We start from the raw sequence: 27467 nt of genomic DNA, 5'->3' as shown, positions 1-27467 counted from the left end.
GTAGTTCATCGCAAAATAACCCAAAAAGACCCTTCAAAAGCGACGTCCTACTTCTATTATCGATCCAAGGACTTGCTGAGAAGATATGACTCCGGTCCACCATAGTGCATATGTTATCTTCCAAATTCATCCATCAATCGAAACATAAAGGACAATCTGTTAGGAATAATTAATCTAGGAAGTCATATCTCCTGTTCAGAGCAAGAAGCCAACATTTTTTTTCCTGCTTAGGATGATTTCTAGCTCGCGAGCTGTGTTTTTTTCCTGTTTACCATATTTCAGGATATGGAATTACCTAACCCAGTTGTCAACTACAAGGAAGGGGATTACTAAACCTAGAACATGGGATTGAGTCGATTGACTATTTAAGAATTCGACTATAAAGTTAGAAGGCTAGAATTAGAGTTTTTTAACCAATACATTATAGTTTTAACTCTCTTGATCAATAAATATGATATTTTAAATCTTTGACTCTTGTTTTTACTACTTGCTTCATGAGGGAAAAACCCTTCTTAAAATTACTCTACTACTTCAGTTTCTTAAAAGTAACATATATTCGATCTACGACGATATTACCATATCCAACCATTTTCTTTATTTCGGTTCGTTTCGTTTCGGTTAGTTTTGTTTTACTTATTGAACACCCCCTAGACTTATGGATTTAATTTCTCTATTCTGTTTTAGTTTATCATTTCTTGTTGATGACGGAAACTCTCGACCAAACAGAAGATAGGAGCGCGCCTGCATCATCTAACCAATTTTCTAATTTTGTCTAACACCTTTAGATATATGTAAAACAATAAAAGCTGGTAACTCTAAAAACAACAACTCCAGAAATAAATAATTAAATAAATTATAGAGTTAAAATAAGATAGTAAGAACAACGAAGCAGAGAATTTAAGAAAGAAGGAAGAAACTTAAAGGAGGTTATAACGTATCTGTCGTTATATCTGCTGAATAGTTCGTACAAAGCTCAATATCTACAAAAGTCAATTGGGTTCCCACAAAACGGTGGGGCCCATCGTGACCAGGTCTTTTATACATGATCTCATCTTCCGCCTTAGCCTCTTATTGATTTCATTTTTTGTAAGAATGATTCAAACAAACATTGTCTGAAATTTCAGGAGAGCCAAAAAAGATGGGAAAGGGCTGGTTAGCATGTGTCTCGGCCCCTTGTTTACCTACAGGAAAAGACAAAAAACATCAAGTTGGTTTCTAGATTTTACTCTATAATTCTTGAACAATCATTATGAATTTGTAATAATAAGGATTGCTGATTCTTTGATACTGGTGTTTGATTTGTCAAGAAACAGGAGAAGGAGAAGAAGAAATGGTTTGGGAAACAAAAGAGTAGAGAATCCATTGAATTCTCATTGGAGGAGACTACTCCTGTAGATCCTTCATCTTCCTCCATTACTCGGCCGTCCCCTCCTCCGTTGCCTGATTTTGTTCCTCAACCGTTGTTGCCCCCACCATCCCCTCCTCCTCCTCCTCCTCCTCCTCCTCCTCCTCCTCTGTTTGCTGATTTAGCTCCTCAGCCGTTGTTACCACCACCATCATCCCCTCCTCCTCCCCCTCCTTTTCCGCCATATGCCAACAATAAAGGCTATGATGCTTCCAAAGAAGCAAAGACTAGACAAGCTCTGGCTCTCGCGTCGGCTGTCGCAGCCGAAGCAGCGGTGGTGGCTGCACATGCTGCCGTAGAAGTCACACGTCTCACGTTGAATACCTCAACACGTCAAATTGTGGAATCAAAGGAGGAAGCTGCTGCGATCAAGATCCAAAATGCGTATAGATGTTACAAGGTATACATACAAATCATTCATTCCCTTAAATGCTTGTCTTATTAATTACAAGGGATTTACTGTATAATATGTAAAACTACTAAAATTTAATGCATCGATATGCGTTTAGTACATCTTTTAAGAAGGCCATTTACTGGGGTTTCACAGGCAAGACACACTCTACGTATGCTGCGAGGAATGGTCAGGCTAAAGACGTTGCTACAAGGAAAATACGTGAAAAGACAGATGAACGCGATGCTTAGCTCCATGCAAACTCTTACACGTTTACAAACACAGATTCAAGCGAGGAGGAATCGGTTATCTGAAGAGAACAAAGCTCGTCACACGCTGATCCAGCAGAAGGGTCACCAGAAAGAAGGCCAAAATCAGAATTTGGTAATTAATTAACCTCCATACCTTTTACTACAAAATGTTGAACAAATGCTTAGAATGATCATCAGTTCTTCTTTTCAGATTATTGCGGGAGATTTTGATTCGAGCAACAAATCAAAGGCACAGATCAAAGCACAGTTTGTAAATCGTAAAGAAGCTTCTGTAAGACGTGAGAGGGCTTTGGCGTATGCTTACAGTCATCAGGTATATATAAAAATTACTACAACTTCGTTGCGAAAGTTAAACCATATATTAATGTTATTAAATGAAACAGCAAACATGGAGAAACTCTACAAAACATCCACACCAGACTCTGATGGACGCAGACACTCCTCACTGGGGTTGGAGTTGGCTTGACAGGTGGATGGCATCTCGTCCATGGGAACCTATATCCAACGACGATCAAGCCTCCGTCAAACGCGAGATTTCCATCAAGACTTCTCCCGCCAGATCTAAAGAACCAAAATCTGTCAGCCGAAAAGCTAACCAGAGCGAGGGGGTTAATCGTAGGCACAGCATTGGTGGTGGATCAGCTGAGAGCCTAGATAGTTCTTTATCACGCAGAAGTTCTTTTGGTAATACGGAAACTGAAAAATCCAAGGCTAGTGTGGAAACAACAAGCAACATGACGACTAACCCCCAACCGTTGAAGAAACCCAAGGGAAGTGTGGGAACAGCAAAAAACATGGTTAACACGCAAGCTATGAAATCAAAAGATAGTGTGGGAACAAGATACTTGGCTAACACGCAAGCTTTGAATTCTAAGGTTAGTGTTGGCCAACCGAGCAACTTGGGCTCCCAAAAGAAGGTTGTGTCCGATAAAAATAAACTTCCGCAAATGGTAATGCCAAAGAAGAGGCGTTCATCTTCAATTTCTCTTGCGTCAACAAAGAAGGTTTCGGATTCGGACAAAGCTACGACACGCGCTGCAAATGAAGAGAAAAAGAGAAGAAATGGTAGTACCGGTTAAGCATCTCAAATCCAAGATTTTTTCTATCAGATTGAATCTGTGAAAAAAAAGTGTGTGTTTTTGTTGTTTTCTTTGGGTGAGTACAAAGTACTATTATCTGTTTGCGGTTTCGTTTTCTTTCTTTTTTTCTTATTTTTTAAATTGTTTTAGTTAAAAACCTCTACGTCGCATTGAATGTTTGTTTAATTACGGGAAAACATGTTGACAAAAAAAATTACGGGAAAATATCCAAGAACCAAACAGTACGACGGCGATAATAATCATTCATTTCATCGTCTCCTTCATCTTTATCTCTGAGTTTGAACTCGAATCTTCAGTTTCTTTATCTTTGTTTCTGAGGTTAATATTTTTTCTTAAAAGGAGAAGAAAATTAATCGGAAAGGAAGCATATCATGATATCAAGTTTTCTTTCGCTGTCCGTACATGTTACGTTTGGAGGGGTTGGAAGTCATCGTGAATCAAGTTTAAATATCAGCATACATTAAGTTTAGTTGTGAGATGTGAATTAATCTGCAATTATTATTTATATTTATGATTTTGAGTCTTGGTTTGGTTCAATTTCTACTTCTACAGGTTCTTTTCTAACTGGTAATTTTTCCCCAAAAAAGAGTATATATAACAAAAGAACTAACTAAATTTAACCAAATTTATCTGATTTAAATTTTAACTGAATACTGGAAAATTTTATTCAGTTCAGAAAAAATATTACAAAACCAAATAAACCCAATTTTGTTTAGTTTTATTTATTCATCACATTTTTCCCAACCCGAACTATCCAAAAAACCAACAAACCAATACCGACGCAACCCATAGAACCGACTAACTGAAACTGAACCGACCTGCAGACCTAAGCCAAAATTTATGTCTTATCTCACAAATTCTTAACTAGATTAATGTGTAAATACTCTATAATACTGGGGCTCTCAGAGAACGCATAGGAACCTGAGAATATTATAATACTCTTTGTCAAAATGTTTGATGAGTTAACCCATCTTTGTGGTGTTCTGCTTTGAATTGGTGTTTCACTGTTTTGCTTCGGTGTTCTGTTTTGGTTGTGTTTTCATTTCTTGTTTTTGTTTTAAACGTTCTTTTATCAATGAAATTGGTGTTTTCTTTTATATTTACCGTTTGTCGATCTCATTGACGCCAAGAGTCGCCACCCGCTATTTAAACCGAGATTTAAGGTTCCACCACTTTTTTTTTATATAAAAAGACGTTGCTGTTACATAGAAGGTTCCATTCAAAATATGCAGCAAAGGAACAAAAACAGCAAAAGCAAAATGTGTAAAGCTGGTCACAGCTCTAAGTTTTAATTAATCTTTTACACAACTTTTAAGTGAATTCGATTTTACTTGTACATAACTATTAAAGAAAAGAGAGATTGAAATATAACAATAAGTCACAATTCATTCGGCTACTTGTTCCAGGGTACCAACTTTCGTCTTCCATGAATCATCTTCTAATCCACTAGCCTGTAACGGTGGCAACGAGAAGACGCTAACTGTTGAGCTACCGCTGCGGATTTCCTTTAAAACCCTAAGAGCGGAGACAGTGCTCTTCATGTACAAGCTCTCCATGTACTCAATCTCAGACAAATCTTTAGGAAGTCTGAGAAGATCAGAACCGTTGGTTTCTGACGTTGTTGGCTCTGATTTGTCTTCCTCAAGATTCCGGTTTTTGTTAGACGGGAAGAGGCGGTCCAGCATAGCCTCACACTCTTTGACAAATGTGTTGAGCAGGTCAGTGGTGAAGAAAGGCTCTTGCAGAACCTTTTGGATGAATGGTAGTCGGATAAGAGCCCCGGTTCTTTTGTCGTACTTTTTGAGAATCTTAGCTAACCCTATAAAAACGAAAAGAACCCAATTCTACACATTTTAGAGAATAAGAATAAAGGCAGCAACAACCTCGAGTTTATTATAAAGAGGAAAGCATCTGCGACGACGAGTGGACAATTAAACAAATTAGAGCATATTTCCTCCATCATGTGGGCACCATTTCAGTAAACAAACAGTACACCAATCGTGAAGAATATCAACTCTTTCTATACACGTAATGTGAAGACTAGTGCAAAAAAATAAAACTTGTGAAAACTCTCCCCCACAAGGAACTGCTAAAACTGAACATCCATTTGAGCTTGTGAAAATTGTTAAGAGGTAAAAAACATGTGAGGTCAAGGGATCAGCCAAAGAAAATGAAGATAAAATATAACCTGTATAGTTGAGAGCACTATAATTCATCAGCAGGACCATTTCTCCATGAAAATCTACAATATCTCTCTTTATATTAATCATCTCTTCATTTGAATTATTTGCCTTTGCCACTTGGTCCTTCAATTCCTGCAACAATAAAGAGTTGAATATGCTGTTTCAAATATATGCTAAAGGACAAAAATACTAGGAGCAGAAATCTCTAACGATGCCCAGACTAATAAGCCTATAGAAAACCAGGTAGGATTCGAACACTGGCCTAGACCCACATAGTACCGAGTTCTTACGGGACCGAGGCCTAAACAGACAAGAGCATGTTCATATTCAAGAATTGTATAATTACATCAGATCACAAGTAATAAACGTGAAGCTGTAGCAATCAATGACATGACACAATCAAAACTAATGAGTTTTGAGATTAAAGGAAACAGATCATACGAAAAAAAAACAGAGCTATTGTTTTTTACCTTCAATCTGATGATGTATTCTTCCTCTTTCTCGACGAAGAAAGAATTGAATTTGTCGAGCTCTTCCTCGAGAAGGCGAATGAAATCAAGCTCCTCCTTCGTTGGATCCGTGTCGGTGGAATTTGGGTCGGAGGATCTGGAACGCTTGTTTGGGCGATTCTCGACGCCACCTCTGGGCTCCAAGAGCTTCAGCTTCTTCTTGAGCTCCTTGTAGGAGAGAAATTTGTCTTGCCATTCAGGCAAGGTCTCCTCGATCTGGTTGCTAAGACTCTTGCCGAATTTCATGGCACAAAGGGGGAGGCTAGCAATCACACACACACACAAATACATCCCACAAGGCCTGTTCCTGCCTCATATTGTTTTTCATTGAGTGTCGAATATTCGCAGTTTTGTTTATGGAATATCCACTTTTTATTCGAAGCATATCTCTTGACTTTTTTTATTTTTTATTAGTTTATTAGTTTCCCGTTCTGTTTTTTTTTTTTTTTTTTTTCTCTTCTACCCATTTTGGTTAGAACAGTTTTCCAAAGAGAACTATCTATCTAACCGTGTTTGAAATACTGTATATGAGAGAAAATAAAATTTATGGTACTAGCCTATTTCGCTTGTTGGTTTGCTCGACCATCACTCCAAACTCCAAAGAATATGATATATGTTCACGTTTTCGTAGTTATTCTGCAGACTCTGAAAACTATTAATCTCTGCAGCAAAAAATGGCCAGTCCATCGAATTGTAGTCATATCCACTATGTCAATCCGTCTCAAATACAATCAAAGAGATCTTCATATATCTATCGGTTGTCTAAAGTAATCATTTATGACAGAGTCGACTAATCTTTTCCTTTTATTAATCCCGCCTTTCTTTTGCAAGTTGTCTTTACTCTTTTCAGCCGTCTTTGATATTGTGCTAAACATTATTGATGTTGACGGACCGAGTTCGTCGTTTAATGAATCCTGAGAGAAAAAAAATCCATCTCCAACAAAAACCAGACAATACCAAAACACCATGCTTCGAACCATAGATATGTGCATTTTTCCAAACCCGAAATTGTCAACTTCTTTTCTTGTTCTCTTTATTTCCGAATACCCTAATTTGTCACATAAATATGTACGTATATACAAATTACAAAACACAAAGCTTTTAATATTCCCAGATATTTATAAGAAATGTCTGCACAGTGGATTTTATTTTTTTGTAACTTAAATTAAGATTAACAATATCGAGTATCGAAACCAGAGTTGTAAAGTCAGCAATTCATTAATGTATCGAGTATCGAAACCATAGTGCTCTACCATATTTAGCTGCATTCCCATTTTAAAATCAACCTCTATCTGGTTTGATCAATGGTCCCCTCGTGGCAGATTGATTGACACAACAAATGAAAGAGGCATGATAAATATGGGCATTAAGCTTAATGATACAGTGGAAAAGGCTATCAACTCTCACCGCAGAAGGAGACATCGAGAGGAAATTTTCAACACGATAGAAGAGGAGATATTGACACTGCGTCTGCGAAGTCTAAATCACAATGAAGATGTCTGTCTGTGGAAAGCAGGGGATAATATTTACAAAGCAGATTTTAGTTCTAAAGCGACATGGAACCTCATCCGTGTTGAGCAAGCTAAAGTCAACTGGTACAAAGGCATTTGGTTCCCCTGCAACACACCTCGATACTTCTTTATGGCTTGGATTGCGGTTCAAAATAGACTCCCCACGGGTGATAGGATCTTAACCTGGAATGTGCCTACGCCAACAGCATGTTCCCTCTGCTCAGAGCCACTTGAAACTCGCAATCACCTGTTTTACAAGTGCAAATATTCAGAAGAAGTTTGGAAGAATCTTACTAATAAGCTACTGTCAGTGCACTATACAAATGATTGGGAGGAGATCATCCGGCTTCTCACGGACCAGACATGGACCTCGACCCGATTATTTCTGCTCAGGTATGTGTTCCAGACGACACTATCAACTATTTGGAAAGAGAGGAATGGGAGAAGGCATGGAGAACTCTCCAACAACCCTGCAACTTTGATCAAAAACGTGGACAAAGCTGTCCGAAACCGCATATCCAGTTTGCGTTCTATGGGAATTCGCAAGCACAACAAAGCCATGGAAACATGGTTTTCATTTAGATAACATTTTATTTCTTTCTCCAATTTCTTAAGAAACCTTCGAAACACTCAACTTATGTTGCAGTCATTGTAAAAATGTTTTTTCTTGAATTAATTAAACATTTATTCAAAAAAAAAAAAATCAACCTCTACTGTTATGTCAGCAATTCATTAATGTATCCTGGATATTTTTCTTGATTTCCATGTTTCAGTATCTAGTCGAATATATATCGTGTCAAATTTGCAAAAGTTCAATACACTTCAACAATCTCTGTGATATCTTGTGTAACATCCCGAGTTGTGATATGTGGAAAGACTTAAGAGAATTGATTATTTGGCTATCTATGTCACTAAAGTTGACTTACATTTTCCATCATACATCAGTTTAGAACTCTAGAGTTAAGCATGCTTGAGCTGGAGTAGTGAAAGGATGGGTAACCTATTGGAAAGTGATTTGTGATACCGTGTGAGTGAGGCCAAAGCACGAGAAAAAATCGGATGGTGATTGCAGGGTCAGTAAACAATGATTTCGAGCCTTAGAAAAATTAACGGACCGACCGTCGGATGGGATGGGGCCCACATACCGAAAAAGCGAGTGTGGGTGGCCCATTATCCATGGGCGGTGGGGCGTTATATCTTGTGTCATACAATATCTGTTATGCAATCAGTAGCTCTAACGCTAACTACTTGAGGATTCGATACAAGTTTCCTTGCCATTCTTGAAAGAATTTTCTTCAATGAAAAAGTAATACGATCTCAGTATGGATACCATTATCAACTTACAATACTTAGTTTCGGTACTTGTACCATTTAATGGTATAAGATGTATGGAGGGATTGTTGACAAAACATAAATGATCCATAGAGGATAATAGGGAAAGTAATACATATTGTAGACTTTAGGATTCAATGTATAAGATAAATCCAAAAGGGAACTCATACATCTTGTAACACGAACAACACAAATGCCATACAAAGTAAATCATAGTCAGCTTATTAATAAAATTTAGCTATATATGGTTTTAAAGATAGATATCTTCACTTATATATAAATATGATCAGACGGTTCCCCAAGATCATATAACATATACCTAGTGAGTAATATATAGCTTCTCAATGATATATATAACATTTGATATATAGATATCTTCTCAGCACTTGTCCCATTGTACTTCAAAGCTCCAGCACTTATTGCCAGACACACCTATACTATAACAGAGAAATAAAAGTAAGATTTTGAAGTCAACACTAAATATATAACTACGGTGAATCTGATAGATGTACAATACACTTACATTATTAAGCTAACTTAGCTTGCTTGTTGCTCTCCAGCATTAGACCAAAGTGAATATGAGGAAAGTGTGCCCACTACCATATGTGCAATCAATTTAATGATAGAATAACTTATTAAATTGTCATAACAGAATGTCAGAGATATGTAGTTAGAAGTTAGAACACACTATATTATACATAAGAGAATGTTACTAAAGGGATAAAGTACATCTTTATCTCCCAAATAACATACAATAAAATAATTATTAGGTTAAGTACGTATATGCCACTACATGTACATACATAAATTCTATTGTAGGGATATGATTGGCAAACCATTTTGATGAAATTTTAATTTTTATCTAACAATAGTTAAAATGAAGAAAAAATAACTGCGATTATATATATTTTACCGAATGTTTTAAAATAAATGCGAGCCTTTTTACAAAATGAAAACTTACATTCTTGGCGGCGGTGCTGAATGCTTCCCTGTGGCTTATGTCTGGATTATTAGCCTTGATCCTCTGAATTTCCTCTCTTCAGAATTTTCAGTTTACGCACAAATCAATGACTTCAATCTTAACAGATTTCGAATATAATAAACATAATTATATGAATATGTAAATGTCTAAATAAAAATTTGTTACTTTATAAATTGGTTGTAGGCTGAAGGTACTCTCTGCCTCTTTTCCGGAGCTGAACGACAATATAAGAAATACACATAAATTATTCCGTATGTTTACTTACTTAATTATACATAAAAAGAAATTTTCACTTACGACGGTTTACAATTCTCTGCTCAGAAATGGTACGAGCTGAAATTCTGGAAGAAATTTTGGTGTTGCCTCTTGAGGAAGATCCATACTCTGGCATTGCATAAGGTGTTACCTATTCCATATTTCATATTCAATAGATTAACAAATATATGAATGCCACATCTGTTATGAATAACTTATAATATTCAGACTAAAATGATGAATCATAAGGATTGAGTAGCAATCATCTATGCATTGTCTAATTTAGGAAATGAAGAGAGAAAACAAAGTGGACCAACTAGAGGACGTTTTATTAATTTTTAAAGAGAAGTAAAAGACAAAACCTTTAAAGATAGGAATCCGATAATATATTTAGAAGGAAAAGAAAGAAAAAAAGGAAAAAAAGCAAACTAGTGAACCCTAACATTCATGTCAATCAAAATCAAAGAGGATGCAGCTCACATCAGTATTCAGATCAAAACATAAGCTAGGGCTCTATGAAATAATTATGGAAAAGGCTGCGGATATAAATTTGAAAAAAAGGCTGGAAAAAGAAAATTATATAAATTTGAAAAAGATTATGTAATAAATTTATTTGGGGCTATGCAGATGTAGACGGCGGCTAGAGGCAGAAACATGCAACAAGAAGCTCAGATCTCTGTCTATATTATTTCGAAAACAAACAAAAGAGCCCTAAATTTCAGATAGCATTTTAAATTACAAATCCCTATAATTTTGGGAACTGTGAAGAGAGGGAGGGCGAAAGACCTGGAAATTAGGGCGTGAAAGCGACTGAAGAGCAGCTGCCATGTTTACAGACCACAGATTGGTGCAGTGGCCGCATCGGACGGTCACGATGTCGAACAGACTGCTGCATGGGACACTTACCTTCACATTTTTACCAAAACAAAAACCTCATAATACTTAATTAATTATTTTTCTTTCTTTGATAATTGGAGTTTACTGCCCAGATCCATAAAATATAGTCATCTAGATCAACAAAAAACTTATATGACCAGAACAATGAAAATATACTTCTTTTTCCTGTTAATATAGATTAGACATTCCTATGGTTTTTATGGTTTGTAGAGCAAAAGACAAAAAAAAAAGACTGAAATTAACGCAATCAAATTTTTTTATTATCAAACAAAACTAGTGCCATGAGGTAGATGATCATCTTCTCTTTTTATTATGCATAGTCAATAGGGATACCCAAATGCATGACCTTACAAAATTTCACAACTTAAATTATAAAATTTCTTTGAGAAAAGCAAGAATAGAGAGAAGATAAATCCATATGATAGGAGAAAAAAAGTCATGTATGGGATGGTGACCTCTCTCTGGCACCATAAGCAAAACCAAATATCTATTGCTGACAAAAATAAATTAGACAGGTTTTAATTGATGAGAATTCTGAACGTTAGTAAGATAGTGGAACTGATGAAAAGAGCCGCAGTATTGATCTTTATCATAAGCCATTATGTAGTACAAAGAAAATAAAGGTAGATCTAATATGCCTGGCCATATCTTTAGATACAAGATTTTGCAGAAAACATGCAGATCCATTATGGCTAAGCAATCATACCGCAAGAACTATGTTGCAGAAGTTACAAGGAATATAGCAAAGTTGCTCAGCGGCCGTCGCGGAGTTAGCCATGATCGATCGAAGAAACCAGACCAAACAAGTTGTTTGTGTAGAGGAATAGATAGAAGATGAAATCAATTATATAGGAGAAAAGTCTCTCTCTCTCTCTCTCTCTCTCTCTCTCTCTCTCTCTCTCTCTCTCTCTCTCTCTCTCTCTCTCTCTCTCTCTCTCTCTCTCTCTCTCTCTCTCTCTCTCTCTCTCTCTCTCTCTCTCTCTCTCTCTCTCTCCCCCACCTAGCAGACACTTGCTTCTTCTTTTTTTGAACCTAGCAGACACTTGCCTTAAAAACGGGTATTGTGTACGAACAACGATGCTAAGGGATCATAAAGTTTATGTAATTTAATAAATGGGAAAGATAATAAGCCTAAGGTGAGGTTGAGAGTTAAAGGGGAAAAAATTATTATATGCAATGCAAAGGACTTGGGAATTTCGATGTAGGGTTGTGTTCTAACCGAGTAGGGTCTGCTTGACTCATGGGGTTTCGTACCACTAAAATAATTTGTGTAACCAAATATTGGGATGTACTAACCGATTAATCAGATGTTAAAAACATTTCTAAGATAATATTAACCATTCATTTTATTTAATCATTTTAATTTAAAACTATGTACCATATTTCTTTTTATTCTTTATTTTCTACATATTTCTATTATAAACACTAATTATATATTTTAACAATGAAAAATTAGTAACACTATGCTCTAAGACAATTAGTATAGTATTATATATTGCTATTCCTTCCTATTATAAAAGTTTCAGTTATTGGTTTCGTCTAGTTTTTTATCTGGTTAATTTTGACTAATTAGTTTGTATGCTGCTGATCTGATGTATAAATTTGTATTTCTTAGTTTAAATAGATATGTTTCACTAAATAGATTTAACATTTTTATACAGTTGGTTGTTTAATAATGGTAATTATAAACGAAAACAGTTTTGATATTTATTAAATATTATATTACATTAAATTATTGTAAATAGTTAACTCATACAAAGTTATATATATTTTTCTTTTTTTTGAAACTCAAAGTTAGATATTTCTAATCAAATTTTAAAGTAACTTTAGTATAAATACAAAAAATGTTTTTTTTTGTTAGTCCTTCTTAGCTTTGCTAGTTTATCGTAAACACTCCAAGCACATAAGAGAAAAGCAAAACTTATCAATAACTCTTAAACTCAATTTCAGATTCTGAAACAAAGATAACACAATTGGTTCCCGGTAGTAATACAAAATTGATATTTCGAATTTTAAACCCTGTAAAATCTACTACAAGTGTACAACAACAAATTGTAGTATATAAAAGTTGAATCAATATTTATTTTCATATCGAAAAAGAGATAAGACAAAAAAAATGGTTCTTATTGTTATTATGAAACAATAACTAGGAATACGTACAATTAAAATGATGTAAAGATCGAAAGGGAAACATTAGGCTTTACGATAACTCTAATCAGAGAAGCAAACAAGGACATCATTAAGAACAATTCAGAAGCCAAACACAAATTATAATCAGTCGATACAATCGTAGTATCAATTAATATGTCTAACAACATAAGATACTAAAATTTTCTTTGAAACCAGGAAGTTAAATCTGCATAAAGATTGAATTTAAAACTAGATAGCTAAAGATGTTTTAGCATGAAGAACAACAATAGATGAAGATATAGAAGACATATTTCTATTATAAACAATATGATTCATAGATTCATCAATTCCTTTGAAATCTTTAAACATTATTATTAAATTATTTACACATATCTATAGAGATCAAACAAAGATGTGAAAGAAAATTCATAATAAAAAGAAAAAAAAATAGTTTAGAAGAAATTCTTAATTGTAGAAGAAATAAATACTAAATTCTAATTAGATAGAAAAATAATATATTTTCTGGATCATTTACACGCGTGAATAACAAAGAACCTCGTGTAAATATCAAAAAAGATCTTCTTATGATAGAAGCAAAAATCTTCTTATGATAGAAGCAAATAGAAGTTGGATATTCTGCATATTATCTGATATTGTCGATATTATCAGATATTTCCAGCCTTTCCCCCTTTGCCGCAAACTGATGTTGGAAAAATAACAACATTCAGTTTGTTGTGCCAGTGTCGGAAAGAGGGTCGTAGAAGAGACTTAGTGAAGATGTTGGCGAGCTGAGAAGTACTAAAAAATGTTGAATTTCAAATATAATGACAATCAACTTCAAAATGTTTGGAGCGATTATTAAACACATGATTGACAGACAAATGAACGACTGAGAAGTTGTCACAGTAAAGAATAGCAGGCTTTGTTTGAGATATCCCTAAGTTTTGAAGGAGAGAAGACATCCAAGGGTCTAACTGGTGACCATTCGGAAAACAAGATGAACGAATAAAAAAGGAACGTACGAGAATAAAATAGCAGGAATGAAAAAGAATGATTATTCCTTATCAAATTTAATAAGGAATAATTTTGTTCTTTAATTCTCTACAAAAAAAAAGAATGAAACGGAATGAGAAGGAATTATTATTTCTTGTGAATTGTGATTTTTTTCAAGAACGTTAGGGAATGCATTATTCATCGTCGTTCCCCGGTCACCATTCATATCCCAAATTAATTCAGAGGCGGTAGAAGCAAGAGCTTTTTACTCCATTTTGGTTGATGATCGAGAGACTATGGGTTATTTTTTGAAGGAGAGAAGACAACCAACGATAAAGAACATCACCACCTCTAGATAAGATAAAATCATATCTAAGTTGAAAAAAAAGTTCAATATGATGATAAACCTAAAGGGGGTTCAATTCACCAGAGGTTGCCTAGAAAAAAGAAAGGCAAAAATTGTTTTTAAGAAAAAATAGCAGCTATCTTAATAAAACCAAGTTATATAGCCTGCTTTGTTTGTTTATTTACTTCTTCGTAGATTTGATAAATTATTTATCATATGGAAAATACTTTTTACAGAAAAAACACGATAATTGTGTTTTGTTCATGATATTTAAATCTATAACAATAAACTGTTTTTAACAATAAAATGTATTTTTAATATGCTTAGCACAAAATGTATGTTAATATACTCGGTGAGATTTTTCTGTTGGTAATTTAATTATGACATTGTTCACTTGTTATGTGTTCAGTGAAAATACAAAAAGTATGTATTTGAACATTTTAAAATGATAATAAAAGTCATGCATAAAGGGAATATTATATATATATTGTATAATATTCCTCAAAAATGATTGCAACAAAACAATAATTTTGAATCAGGTAATGTTACAAACTTATACAACCAAGGTACGGTCGGCTATAGGCAAGATGTTGTAGTGGTCAAAGAATATTTGTATTCGTGAGAATATATTGTATGTCGGCCTTCCTTCCAAGAAAACTATATAATTGTATATTATCAATGACATAAAAAGATATGGTATAGGAGAACGTTCCCATATCTACTTTATTCGTGGAATACTTCAATCAACACTGGGATCGATTCCCTTTTTTCTTTGTGTCGTATGTAGGGATAATTAGTAATTTAGATGTAGTTAAATTATAAGATGTTTGTTTGTTTTCATGTTCAAAACAAAATGTTTACTTGTTTTACAATTACATTTATGTTCACTGATAAAAGTCACTGCACAAGAAACATATACAGTAAAAACCTTATAAATTAATAATATTGGAATTTTGATATTTTATTAATTTATATTGTTATTAATTATAGAAATTTTATTTTTAGATTTATTTATTTAAAATATGTGTAAATGTAAAAATAAGAATAATATTTGGTTTTACGGTATATGTATTGATTAAATTTTATAAATACAATTTTCTGTTGTTCTTCTTCACTTATTTGGTGTATTTAAATGTATTTTAAATATGAAATGACAAAATAACATCAATTTATTTAGAAATACTAAGAAAATTAAATATAGTTTTCACTATGAATAAAAACAATACAATACAATTTTTTATTTATATAAATTGTATATACATTAATTATAGTACTTTCATTGGAACCATACAATGACATAAGATTTTTCATTAAACTATTACTTTATTATTTTGTAGATCAGAAACTAATAAAATTTATAGATTATTAATTTATAGAGTTTCTTCATCCAATCAAGTTACAAAAATAATTATGCTGGAAAAATTGATGACCAGCTCTAAGAAAAAGCGAGAGTTTGAAGACATGATGATAATAATCAATATGTGTTTCATAGAAATGGGGAAAAAGAAAAGAAAAGGTCAAGACTAGTGTGGAAACAGAAGGGTGCAAAAGCTGGGACCAGCATGAAAAGCAAATTGGCCATTGTTTTTTATTCGCTTTCATTGGAAACTAAACTTTTCTGATATGTTTCAGGTTTAGTTAGGGATGAGCCAAATGGTTCATTTTTTAGTTTGGACAGCTGATTGGACATTAGGGTTTGTTAGAGCTCACCTATTTTAGTTTGGACAGCTGATTGGACATTCGTGTTTGTTAGAGAGAGAGAGAGTGCCAAACATATCAAAAGTGGGAGACCTTTATACGAGTAACCCAATCCATATATACTCATTTTTTAATCTATTTCTTCATTAGAGCATGTTTAATGGAGGATTTTTATATTCCGTTAAAAACCCCGTTAAAAATCATCCATTAAACATGCTCTTAGAAATCATTAAAATGGTGTATAAGTTTGACTGAAAGATTTTAATCTTACCTATTGACAGCTGCTCATTGATATTGTTGTCGATTACAAATTTGAGGTATACTGTGATCTATTGTGAATTATTTATCTTTAATACTAAAGAGAAGTTAGAACAGATCCACTATGAAAATAAAATCTAGAACATAGAGACTGGTGAAAAACGGTGGATAACCTAAAAATAACTTCAGAACTGAAATAAGATTCAATATTTAACAACCGTATTAATCAAATACTAGCGTAACTGCACGAAGTGAATGTTATATATAAAAATATTTTTTATCTACTATTATTTATTTGTATTTATTTACATATTATGTATATAACTAAATTAGAGTAAACACATAAATTAAAATAATACATCTTGTTTATTTAGGATACATTTTTAGTAAATAAATCAAAACAATCATGTTATTTATTTTATATGGTATATAACTAAATTTCAATGACATGAACATAGGTATGTAGTATATTTTAGTATAAATATTTATTATTGAAAAATCAAACTCATGTGATAAACACAAAATTTCTAATATGCGATTTTTAAATACAAATTTCAAAATTAAAATATTAAGGTTCCAATACTTTTCCAATACAAACTTTGAAATTATCATATTTAAGTATTTTATTATGCTTATAGTTTAATTTTAAACTATATTAATATATAATATAAATATCTAGTAAATGAGACTTCATATTCATACAATTTATGATCATTTGTATCTTGTTGTTACAAGAAAAAACTTAAACAATTGAAAATTTTAGTGTGAGACATTTAACATTTTTAGTAATTTATAGTCGTTTTAAAAATTCAAAATATAACATATAAGAAAAAAATTAATTTTGTTTATTATATGATTAATGTGGTTGTTTAATATCTTTTAATAATATAAAATTAAATAAAAAGAGCTAAGATACAAAAATTATTATCAAATATTTATGATTCATAATCATTAATTATCATATATACGTTAACCATATTAAGCAATTTCGTAACTTTTATTTAAGAAAAAGTGCGAAAATATTCTTTTGTACAGTACTTATCAATTTACTAGTTAGTTTAATAAAAAGTATAATATAAGTTAAGATGTACCTAACCTATTTCTCTAAGAATTTTGAATTTTATTATCATGGTGACACGTAGCTATAAAATAATGTTGTAATGTTTTTCAATTAATATACAAGAGATATTTACCCAATTTATCAATTTCCCTAATATATAGACATCTACATATATATCCCGACTTAATCAGGTGTACTAATTAGTTGTATCTATTTTCTGACGCTAGCTGGTCCCTCTATTAACAAGGAATGATTGGAGTATTTTAAAACTAACTATTATGCAAAATTGAACGAGTGAATATTTGTTTTGGAGTCATGCGGAGTTGAGTAGCTCATGTGATGTGTTACAAGGAGTTATCATGAAATCGATGTATCATCACATTTATGACTTCTTGCAACCCCACACCCTCTTCCTCCAGTCACCACCGCACTTGGGGGGCGATTTCTTTATATAAATGTATACATATAATGAAACTCTTGGCCTAAAATACTTTTGAGGAAATAAAAAAATGACGTAAACTTGAGTAGTAAAGAAAGATGATTCCCTTAAGTTTGCCGAACCCATCCTTAGCCTTTCTCGTCTCGTCCTACAAGCATTTTTCTTCAGGTCTAGCGTCGCTCGTTCTTGGCTCACAAGTGTTTGGATAGTGATAGAATACGGGGAAATCAAGATAACAAAATTAATTACTTTATTCCCACAATGAACTTCCCTTTGTTCGGAAATAGCTGGTAGACATCGGATGATGAGAGACTACTCGCCTACTAAAAATATAAATGTCATATAATATGAAATTATGGACTAAATAGATTTGGGTTATTCGAGTTACAGACTGAAATACTTCAGTGTCAATAATCGATAACTACTAATTAAGGACTTGAATATGTTTTGCCCCAACTCCTCTTCAAAAACTATTATTTCCCCCTATAATAAAATATATATTATTTTTTTCTTTTAAATGAATAATGTGGCTAAAGATAATCAATACTATTAAATTAGGAACATGTCCTATTGATAATAGTTAAATCCAACTTAAAATATAACTGCAATTAAAATCAATATTACATGTTTAAATATTAAAACTACTATAATCTATCTATTACGAAAATGGTTATCAAACTAATTCCCCTTTAATTCCTATATTTTCGGGACCATCTCTCTTATCAATACTAACTGATTAAAATCCACGGTTACGTATGTTTTATACATATGCGCATGCGTATAAAACTATATCACAAACTCATAATGCGCATAACAGACAATACTAACTAATTAAAATCCACGGTTATATGGAATAACAGTCGTGTACTAGACATGTTCATAATGACACAATCATAAAATCTGTCTATTACCTTTTAACCAAACTATATTAAAGCACACACAAAAATATTAAAAAATAAATTAGATAACTAAACTATCTATTTTGATTCAGGTATTTTATTTCTAAGTTACTTAACTTATTTAAAAATAACTGAAATTATCAAAATACAACATGTTGTTAAGATTTATATATCATAAATTGTCTCAAAATCACTCTCCAATTAACCTATATAAAATATCCAAAATTTTAAAAGGTACGTCTACCGTATTCTAAAACAAGATTTAGAATTTACGGTTACGTAATATATCTGAGCGGGTGGAAGAATAGAAACCATAAGATTGAAATATATATATATATATATATATATATATAATATAACCTTTTTAAATTAATACTCTTTAAATCAATATACACTAAAAATTTCTATAAAATAATATAATTTTATAGTCTCAAATTGAGTTTTTTGTTTAATTAGTATATCAATAAATTAATATCTCTATAAATTAATAAAAATTATAGTTTTGGTGTAATCCCAACATTATTAATTTATAGAGGTTTCACTATATGTATATTTGTGTGTTCAGATGCTCACTCGATTTGGTGTAATGTTGAGGAGTGAAAAACTGGACAAGAAAACCATAATTGTAATCTTTATCACACTTTTGAAAAATACGATAATTTTTAAATGAAATACTTCTACATAAAAAAATGTTTATTGCTGAAGTATACTATTTTTTACTTGATAAATTTCTCTATATATTACTATTTCAAGTGTTCAATAATATCTTAAAATTATCATAAAAATAAATTTTAAATCTAAAATAAATAACATAATCTTATAATAGGTTATTAATATTTCATATCAACTAATTTTATTTTTATATATTACCATTTACTCTTTTTTTGAATGACATCTTAACAATTTCATCAAAATCAAAAGAATCACAAAATTATTCAATTTTATTTTATTTACCGAAGACCATATTAACCCACATATATATATATATATATTTAATAGAATTTATTAAAAAAATCAAAAACATTTGTTCGGTTTTCAGTGCGGATTGGGTTTTATATTTGTTTTCTGATATAACACTTTAAGAACCACTTGAGTATATGGGTCCAATCTACTCATATGATACTTTGATTTTTGGGTTGATTCCGAGTCGGATTTTTTGGGTACGGATATTTTTGACGAATTATGTTAGGTAACTATTAAAAAAATATAATATGTTGCAAATTTTAGGAATAAAGTTTAAAAATAATTTCTCAAATGCATATGACACAAGTGTACAGTTATGCAACCATTGACATATTTAATATAATTACCAAAAATTATATTAAATTAATATTAATATTAAACACAAATATAAAAACTAAAATTCTCAAAATTAAAACAAAAATATACCCGCCCTTTCAAAGGGCGGATCAGAATCTAGTTTGCTTCTTAAAAGAATAGATTATTTACAAAGGCCAACCAAGAGATCCAACCCGTTTAAACTCAACTCTAAAATCCGATCCACCTAAAAATAAACTATCGTGTTTCCTTCCCCACCTCAAACTCTCCCTCTCATTTGATTTCATCTTAAACGTCTAGGCTTTATAATCCAAGCACGAGAAGAATAGTGGTGAGCAGAGACGTGATCTTTAACGAGAACTCATGTTCGAATTGGAAGGGAGCCAACAACGAGATGGAGATTGAACCTAAAATGTTTTGTATTTCTTGGGGAGTTACAATGGACGACAGTCATGGTCCATTCGTAATTGGAAATCAACAAGAAAGTGTGCAGCTGCAGAAGAAGAAACTCAAACACTCGAACTAGTTAATACGGAAGGAGTAACATAACAAGATATGACACAAGAACTGAGACGTTCAACACGTCAAGCAAGCCGTCCCACTTATTCTGGTAGCTGACACAGAATGATAGATGTTTCTTCTCATACTTAACGACGAACCAATTAACAATAAAGAAGCCAGCATGAGAACACGATGGAGAGATGCATGCTCGGATGAGATCGATTCAATTAAAAAGAATGAAACATGGATATTGGTGGAGAAGCCACCATGAGTAAAACGATCAAAATCAAGAGAAACGCAGACAAAACGATCAACAAATTCAAGTCTAGGCTCGTTGCAAAACAATATGTTCAAGAGCTTGGAATTGACATTGACGAAGTGTTCGCTCTAGTAGCCTGAATAGAGACAATAAGGTTGTTAATTGGAGTAGCTGTTGCGAGTGGATGGGAGATCCACCACTTAAACGTCAAGACAGCGTTTCTACACGGAGAATTAAACGAAGACGTGTATGTGTTGCAGCCTGAAGAATTTAAAAAGAAGGGAGAAGAACATACAGTTTCAAACTTTCTAAGGCATTATATGGTTTACGACAAGCTTCAAGAGCCTGGAACACAAAGCTTGACCAGATTTTAAAGAGTTTGACTTTTAAAAAAGTGCTCTAAGGTCAGAAAGAAGGAGAGACACTACTTATCGTGGCCATATACCTAGACGACCTGTTTTTGACTAGAAACACCCTCAAGTCGATCATGGAGTTCAAAGCATCAATGTCATATAAATTTGAAATGTCTGGTCTCGCAGAATTGGCTTATTATCTCGGCATTGAAATAAGTCAACAATAAATCAGCCATTGCACTAACGAAGAACCAAGTGTTTTATCGTCAAAGCAAACACATTCATAAGAGATATTGCTTCATACGTGAATGTGTTGAAAGATATCAAATCGATGTGGAACACATTCTTGGAAAAGAACAACTCGCAGATGTTTTGACTAAAGCTTTGGCAATGATACAAAGTCAAGGAAATGAGGGATCAAATTCGTGTACAAGATCTAGCTAAGAAAGACTTGAAGCTTAAAGGAGTGAATGTTGGATAAGCTTCAACATTACTTGTAATAGAAGTTATCCTTAATGAATCTAGGATAACTAAAGATATGTGTATTAGAAAAAGAAAATAATGCTATATATAAATAGGATAGAAAAGGACTTCTATTACCTATATAAGTAGTCATCGTTTCTGATGAACTACAAAAGAAGATTACAAGCTTGTTGTTTAGTTTTGAGATAATTTCTAAACATAATAAAACAAAGAACTGTTTTATACAAGTTTTATGTTTGTTTATATTTTAGTGTAATAAAAACGGTTTAAGAAAAGTAATCCCGGGTAATTAAAAAAAACTTAAGAAAAATTTAATGATTAATGTCATGTTACCATTGTAAAATAGTCACATGTCACTATTGTGAAATAGTTGAATCATCATTATGAAATGGTGAACTAATCTAATTATAACATTTTCACTGAACCGTGTTCTCAATTATCAGTTAGTAGTATGATGTCTAGATAGATCTATACAAAAAATTTTTTTATTAATTATTATATTTCGGTTTAAGTCAAATTTAAGTAACAGTAGAAAGGTGTTCCAAAAGAAAAAAAAAGTACCGGTAGTAAAATAAAAAAAATGTAATAAACAGTTGATGAACTGCCTTAAGGACACAGATGGCCTCAAGTGCCTAATTGACAAAGAAACTTTTCTTTCCTTCAAAGTTTTTCAATGATGATTCATCAGATCATCAATATATAGAAGGTCTAACTGGTAAAACCGACCTGGCTTTATATATATTTTTTTGTTATATCGAATAATAAAACTCAAACTGATAACAATGCTTGAAAACCTGTGTTTGACAAAATAAAAATCCTAACACATAAACTTCAGCAAAACTTCATAAATCCAAATTCATCGAACAACGAAAATAAGTATCTTAGTTGAAAGGTCGAACTTGGAACAACATCATGAGAATATGAAAAGATCAACTTTCATCCATTGCGTCGTTTGATTGCGATGAAACCGAGTCCTCGAGTGCCTCTAGGAATGAGACAACTGTGAACTTATCTACAATAAGAGTGAAAACTGTATTTATAAAAATGAAACAAGAAGCCTTTGGAAATTTTATTGCAAGAGCCGGACTCACATTTACTTGGGTCGATACCGAACTGAGTCAAATCTATCTGTCCTGTGCGAAGTACCTAGAGCGAGAGTAAAGTGGAGTCAGATTATCAAGCCAAGAACGCAAACAACATTGTCACAGAGAGGCTTACATAGGTAAATGCATCTACTTGTTGACGAAAAGGAGGGCTCTGTAACAACTCCAGTATATCTTCTGCCCTACAGTGACCCTGTCAAAATCCTTGGATTAGTCCAGTGCATGAACATTGTTATTAGCCTAGTGGACTCGGCAACAATAGTTGACGTCAGTGAGCTAACAGATTAAAATGGAAGTTAGGGCCAATCCGAATTTGTCTATGGTATTAATATAAAAGAAATTTCTTGGTGTCAATTCTATTGTTCTGTCTACCCAATCAAAGCTATTCCACTCTCAAACAACAACACCAACAGATAAAACGCTCTCCTTTCACCACATACAACTTTTTAATCCCACCCCTAAATCATTTAATAATCTAGAGACCCTCTGTGCCTCTTAAGTCCCCTAAATTTACAACAAGACTCGGTTGCTTCTATCACACATTTAAAAGAAAGAAAGAACTTACAAGTCCATGTAAATAATCATCTTCATTAGATATATAAAACACTGACGCCCAGCACATACCTCGGGTAAATGCGAAGACAATCGTTCTTGTACCGGTAACATCTCAAGCAATGGCATAATCAACTCCGGCTTCAGGATATCCCCTAATGCTAGGCCTTGGGAAGATGAAACATGAGGACGATGTGGTAAATAATGAATAAACAGAATACCTAAAATTGAAAATATTCACCTTCGTCTTCATCTCCAGTGATACCTAAAATAATATCAACGTACCGGAATGAGTATATAAGAGGGAAACCAGAAAAGCTTATTGAAGGGAGTACCAAGCGGTTGATAATTTTACCTGCAGGACCAGAAGAGAGGTTGTTCAGAATTCTTTGGAGGTCTGCCAGCTTGACTGGTCCAGACGAAGATGACACATCACTCACCTCTGTAGACACATTTGGTACAACCAAGTTTCCAGCTCTATGAAGGATAAATAAGTTAATACCATTTGTAGCAAAGTAATAGCGTTCTTACAACACCAAAATATAGCATATTCCTTGATAACATAATAAAATTAACTGTTAAGCCATTCTTTATATCATAATCATGGAGATAGGAGATATTTTTTTTTTTTTTTTTTTTTTTTTTTGCCATAAGAGAAGGAGATAGCTTTTGATAGCAAAATTTGTCGACCCCTTGTCAAGAGAAACTATAATTCGCAAAGTGTAGTCACAAGTAAAATGCAACATAAGGAAAACAGTAGGATAATATCTGTTTCACGAAGATAAAATGGCTATGCAAGACTAAGAGTTTGACAAAATCAGTACCTGGATGAAACATCGTCTTCTGCCATCTCTTCCACTTCCTCCGGGATAGCAACGGCATCTCCTTCACCAAACTCTGGTGAACAGAAACTTTATTAGAATTATTCAATACTGTCCTGCTATATAGCGACTAAACATTGAGTGCTTGCATTATCAGGGGCATATGTTACACCCAGAGAGATGGGAAAAACATTTTCAGGCTCATATGCGAATTAACGCAGAGTCCTAGACTGTTTGAAACAAGATAAGAATGTTACGTGCCTAGTGGTTGATTAAGGTACTGATTGACCGCAGAGCATATGTCTGCATCACCCTCAGCTCTTGGCTCCTGCAAAATTAGTTACAAAAAGAGTTCGCAGAAACAAATAAGATCAAAGATCAGCAAGGCATCAAGATGAAATTGATTAGGTCACAAACATATCATGTATAAAAGCACCTGTAACCATAAGAATAACTTGCGGTCATCACTGTTGAACTTCAGAATGTACACCCTGTCTGATGATTGATTAACCTAAACAGGAAGCAAGTTGTGGGAAATTAGAACATCAAAAATGCTAGCAACTTAAATAGAACGGAACGGGCATACCTTTTCAAATATCGCTTCATCAGGGAAAACAATTTGATCCTACAAATGGTATCGTCAAGGAGAAAACACTGTAACTGGAACAACTACCAGCAACAATTAATAAGTCTCTGAATTTGTTTTATTTCAATGGAACAAGTTGTTAGGCTCAGGTCACAAATCCACTGGGCTAGCAAAGACTTGAAATTTGAATAACCTTTGAATCTATATCTAATAATAATTATTTTAAAAGTGCAAAGGATACATCTTCAACCGCATTCAGGGTTCGATCAAGCCACTGGAAATGAACCAGTCCCTCCTCGCCCTGAAAGAGAGAAGAGATAAGATTAATTGTGCAGAGAACCAACCAGTAACGTGCCACTGGTAACAAGTGTGGGGGGGAGATTACTCTAGCAATGCGGACAAGTCCTTTTCGTGCATCAGGGACAACCCTTGTTCCCTGCAAAGACATCTTACCAGCACGAAACTCAAGCATGATTTCCTGCCAAATAAATCAAAAGTTATTTAGCAGTTGCAACTTTATATTCAACAATCTGAGTAAATTTGTACCTGCATCACGGGAAAAGCTTCACTTGAACTCATATCACCGACTCTCTCTCTTTCTTTCTACTGCAAGAGTACACGAAGAAATCACAATCCTGCTCTTCGATAAAACTAAACGCTAGAGCAGGAGGTTCTACTACTTGCAGCTTCGTAACGATAAACGACGCACTTTGTAGGAGAGAATACAAATTTAATATATAGAAAGCAGATCTGAAAGCGAATCCTTAGATACTGATGGAAGAACAAAAACCCTAGGCACAAATCTTAAGCAGATTAGATTAATACCTTCTCACAAGAAAGTCCGCTACGAATGGATTTAGCTGATAATCAATCTCTTTCTCGGCTTTTCTTTCTTCTCTTCCTTTTAACCTTTTTTTTTATTTTATGTTTCCTCCGATTCCTTCCTTCCTGTTTGTTTGCGCTTTTATCTTCTTATTATATAAAGCTCTGTTTTTTTAATTCCTAATTAACTTGGACATGTATTAATTAATTAAAAGTTTGATGTGTTAAAATATATTATTCAAATATCTTTTGTTTAAGTTTCAAAACAGATTTAAAAAAAGATAATTATTATTACAAAAAAATTCTTTAATGGTTTCTTATTTACATTTTAGAAAAGGAAAATTGATGTTATATAATCTTTGATAATTATATTTCGGAAAATTCTCCTCAATAGCCTTATTAAGTTTTTATCCTAAACTAGTCTCTCCAAGTAAAAAATCAGAAATATAATTTTCACTAATAGATCAAAAGACAATAATACCGTTAACCATTAATATAGCTAAAAACAAACGATTTTTTTTAAAAAAAGACTCGTCGAGGTTCTCTTTCTCTCGATATCAAATCATGAAGAAACTGAGCTATAAAAAAAGTTATCTTATTTAAGTCGTGAAAAAAGTTCACTAGTTGTTCTTCTACAATTTCTCGTGACCTTATTTTTTTGGATAGCAATTTTGAAGCATCTAAAAATATCGGAGGTTGTCAATGATTCAAAAAGCATCTACAAGTCTCGTGGCTTTGATTGTTGGTAAGAAATTTTGAATCCCGATGTCACATAGCAACATAAACATCAAAAACTCAAGAATGCTATTTTGTTTCTTTTTGTCTCCTACATATAAAAAATGTACTTTTTCATAGTCATCTATGTGTTGTTTGACTTGTTGTATTCATTTCCTCGTTCTAGCTTATTTCTTCTAATATCAATCTGCAACTAGTTATACATAAGGCTTGATAACAAGTGTTCATTCACTCACACGTGATATATCAGCAAATTAACTAGGACAGTTGTGACCTCATTAAAAACCTAACTTGAAAAATCTAGTGAGACAAAACCAAGTTAGAGAAAAAGAGCACACACAACAGGATTTGCCAAGTGTTTATCAGTTAGTTGGATAAAACTCTACAAAGAGGAAGGCTTCGTGATTGGAAATTCGGCCGACATTTTTCATAAATAGACTTAAGCATTCCAGTGTCAGCTTCTTTGGTCTAGCACGAGTTATTGGATCTTATGGAATAGCTAAGACATCCTCATTGTTGATCTCTTCTTTAACTGTTTCATGTTGCATTCGCATGATCACATCATCCCCTCTCTCTTGAAAAAGATTTGTCCTCAAATCTAGATTATCTGCAACAAAAAAAAGCCAAGTTAGAAACATTAAAATTATCACAAACATCATTCTTACCTTACATATCGAGTTTATAGGCATTGTTGTTGATTATGTGTGTGACTGTCAAAAGACCATTAATCCTTGACATTAGCTTTGATTTCCTTTCATTTGGAAACCTCTCATTTCTCAAATGGACCCAAACTTGATCACCCACATCAAAGATCATCTCACGCTGTCCTTGTTAACTTGTCTAACATACTGCTTGGTTTTCTCCTCCAAGTTCCTTCTAGCTTCAGTATGAAACTGTTTCACCATTTATGCCTTTTTTTTTTACCATCAACATTAATTCTTTCACTCAAAGATAAAGGCATTAGATTCAAAGGTGAGATGGAATTGGAATCAAATGGTGAAAACTTAGAAGCATATTGCATAGCGTGATTATAACAAACTTAGAGGCAATCTCAAATGGTGAAAACACAAATCTTGGCATTTCAACAAAGTAATATAGAGAAACAACTACATACCCGACTCCTCGCTTTCGTGGGGTTACACCCTTGGTTAGTAAAAATATCATAGTTTCAATGTTATTAGATAATAAAAAAAACTTACTGTAGAACGAAACAAAATCACCAGAGCCGAGAACCGGTAAATTTAAGCTCTGGGAAAGTTAGAGAGAAAGGAGAGAGAAAATTAGATGTTTTGTTATACTAATAAGAAAACAAAA

At 33.1% G+C, this 27467-nt stretch overlaps 4 protein-coding genes and 1 long non-coding RNA gene across 7 annotated transcripts; 1 reads left to right on the top strand and 4 right to left on the bottom strand.

Annotated features, from left to right (window-relative positions):
- Positions 1–828: 828 nt before the first annotated feature.
- Positions 829–3336, top strand: LOC106443707 (protein IQ-DOMAIN 4-like). Its single transcript, XM_022716080.2, has 6 exons — positions 829–1031; positions 1125–1207; positions 1308–1805; positions 1953–2180; positions 2259–2381; positions 2452–3336. The coding sequence occupies exons 2-6, from the start codon at positions 1139–1141 to the stop codon at positions 3145–3147; spliced, it is 1614 nt and encodes a 537-aa protein (XP_022571801.2). The 5' UTR covers positions 829–1031; positions 1125–1138; the 3' UTR covers positions 3148–3336.
- Positions 3337–4428: 1092 nt separating this feature from the next.
- LOC106438407 (SPX domain-containing protein 2) lies at positions 4429–6217 on the bottom strand. Its single transcript, XM_013879545.3, has 3 exons — positions 5822–6217; positions 5357–5483; positions 4429–4987 (listed from the first exon to the last, which is right to left on the bottom strand). The coding sequence occupies exons 1-3, from the start codon at positions 6149–6151 to the stop codon at positions 4554–4556; spliced, it is 891 nt and encodes a 296-aa protein (XP_013734999.2). The 5' UTR covers positions 6152–6217; the 3' UTR covers positions 4429–4553.
- A 2586-nt stretch (positions 6218–8803) lies between these two features.
- On the bottom strand, positions 8804–11901 carry LOC106438408 (axial regulator YABBY 5). Of its 2 annotated transcripts, none has more exons than XM_013879546.3 (7): positions 11544–11901; positions 10727–10846; positions 9983–10091; positions 9851–9899; positions 9665–9740; positions 9227–9299; positions 8804–9140 (listed from the first exon to the last, which is right to left on the bottom strand). In XM_013879546.3, the coding sequence occupies exons 1-6, from the start codon at positions 11613–11615 to the stop codon at positions 9231–9233; spliced, it is 495 nt and encodes a 164-aa protein (XP_013735000.1). In that variant the 5' UTR covers positions 11616–11901; the 3' UTR covers positions 8804–9140; positions 9227–9230. The 2 variants fall into 2 exon arrangements, with proteins under 2 accessions (XP_013735000.1, XP_013735001.1); XM_013879547.3 differs by having other exon boundaries at positions 8804–9135; positions 11544–11800.
- Positions 11902–22247: 10346 nt separating this feature from the next.
- LOC106438409 (26S proteasome regulatory subunit RPN13) lies at positions 22248–25562 on the bottom strand. 2 transcript variants are annotated; one of them, XM_048775914.1, is made up of 14 exons: positions 25422–25562; positions 25143–25202; positions 24982–25074; positions 24838–24897; positions 24597–24635; positions 24447–24521; positions 24272–24338; positions 24014–24086; positions 23545–23666; positions 23431–23454; positions 23262–23356; positions 22753–22830; positions 22626–22680; positions 22248–22546 (listed from the first exon to the last, which is right to left on the bottom strand). In XM_048775914.1, the coding sequence occupies exons 2-14, from the start codon at positions 25173–25175 to the stop codon at positions 22464–22466; spliced, it is 897 nt and encodes a 298-aa protein (XP_048631871.1). In that variant the 5' UTR covers positions 25176–25202; positions 25422–25562; the 3' UTR covers positions 22248–22463. The 2 variants fall into 2 exon arrangements, with proteins under 2 accessions (XP_048631871.1, XP_048631873.1); XM_048775916.1 differs by having other exon boundaries at positions 25143–25199; positions 25422–25538.
- Positions 25563–26338: 776 nt separating this feature from the next.
- On the bottom strand, positions 26339–27438 carry LOC111214064. Its single transcript, XR_002663546.2, has 2 exons — positions 27268–27438; positions 26339–27046 (listed from the first exon to the last, which is right to left on the bottom strand). It is a non-coding gene; the product is annotated as an uncharacterized LOC111214064 (long non-coding RNA).
- Between the last annotated feature and the right edge of the window lie 29 nt (positions 27439–27467).

This window comes from Brassica napus, chromosome A3, assembly GCF_020379485.1.
Source record: "Brassica napus cultivar Da-Ae chromosome A3, Da-Ae, whole genome shotgun sequence".
Lineage (NCBI taxonomy): Eukaryota > Viridiplantae > Streptophyta > Magnoliopsida > Brassicales > Brassicaceae > Brassica > Brassica napus.
Note: the sequence above shows the minus strand (reverse complement) of the source record. Positions and strands in the feature narration are given on the sequence as shown.

Excerpts from the sequence above, each read along its gene's own strand:
- LOC106443707 (XM_022716080.2), top strand. The coding sequence starts at position 1,139 with ATGGGAAAGGGCTGGTTAGCATGTGTCTCGGCCCCTTGTTTACCTACA. Across the intron at positions 1,806-1,952 it reads ATGCGTATAGATGTTACAAG|GCAAGACACACTCTACGTAT; the intron begins GTATACATACAA and ends GGGGTTTCACAG. Across the intron at positions 2,181-2,258 it reads AAGGCCAAAATCAGAATTTG|ATTATTGCGGGAGATTTTGA; the intron begins GTAATTAATTAA and ends TCTTCTTTTCAG.
- LOC106438407 (XM_013879545.3), bottom strand. The coding sequence starts at position 6,151 with ATGTATTTGTGTGTGTGTGTGATTGCTAGCCTCCCCCTTTGTGCCATG. Across the intron at positions 5,484-5,821 it reads AATACATCATCAGATTGAAG|GAATTGAAGGACCAAGTGGC; the intron begins GTAAAAAACAAT and ends TTATTGTTGCAG. Across the intron at positions 4,988-5,356 it reads TAGTGCTCTCAACTATACAG|GGTTAGCTAAGATTCTCAAA; the intron begins GTTATATTTTAT and ends TCGTTTTTATAG.
- LOC106438408 (XM_013879546.3), bottom strand. The coding sequence starts at position 11,615 with ATGGCTAACTCCGCGACGGCCGCTGAGCAACTTTGCTATATTCCTTGT. Across the intron at positions 10,847-11,543 it reads TCTGCAACATAGTTCTTGCG|GTAAGTGTCCCATGCAGCAG; the intron begins GTATGATTGCTT and ends AAAAATGTGAAG. Across the intron at positions 9,900-9,982 it reads GCAGAGAATTGTAAACCGTC|CTCCGGAAAAGAGGCAGAGA; the intron begins GTAAGTGAAAAT and ends ATTGTCGTTCAG.
- LOC106438409 (XM_048775914.1), bottom strand. The coding sequence starts at position 25,175 with ATGAGTTCAAGTGAAGCTTTTCCCGTGATGCAG. Across the intron at positions 25,075-25,142 it reads AAGCTTTTCCCGTGATGCAG|GAAATCATGCTTGAGTTTCG; the intron begins GTACAAATTTAC and ends TTTATTTGGCAG. Across the intron at positions 22,831-23,261 it reads TGTCTTCGCATTTACCCGAG|GGTCACTGTAGGGCAGAAGA; the intron begins GTATGTGCTGGG and ends GGATTTTGACAG.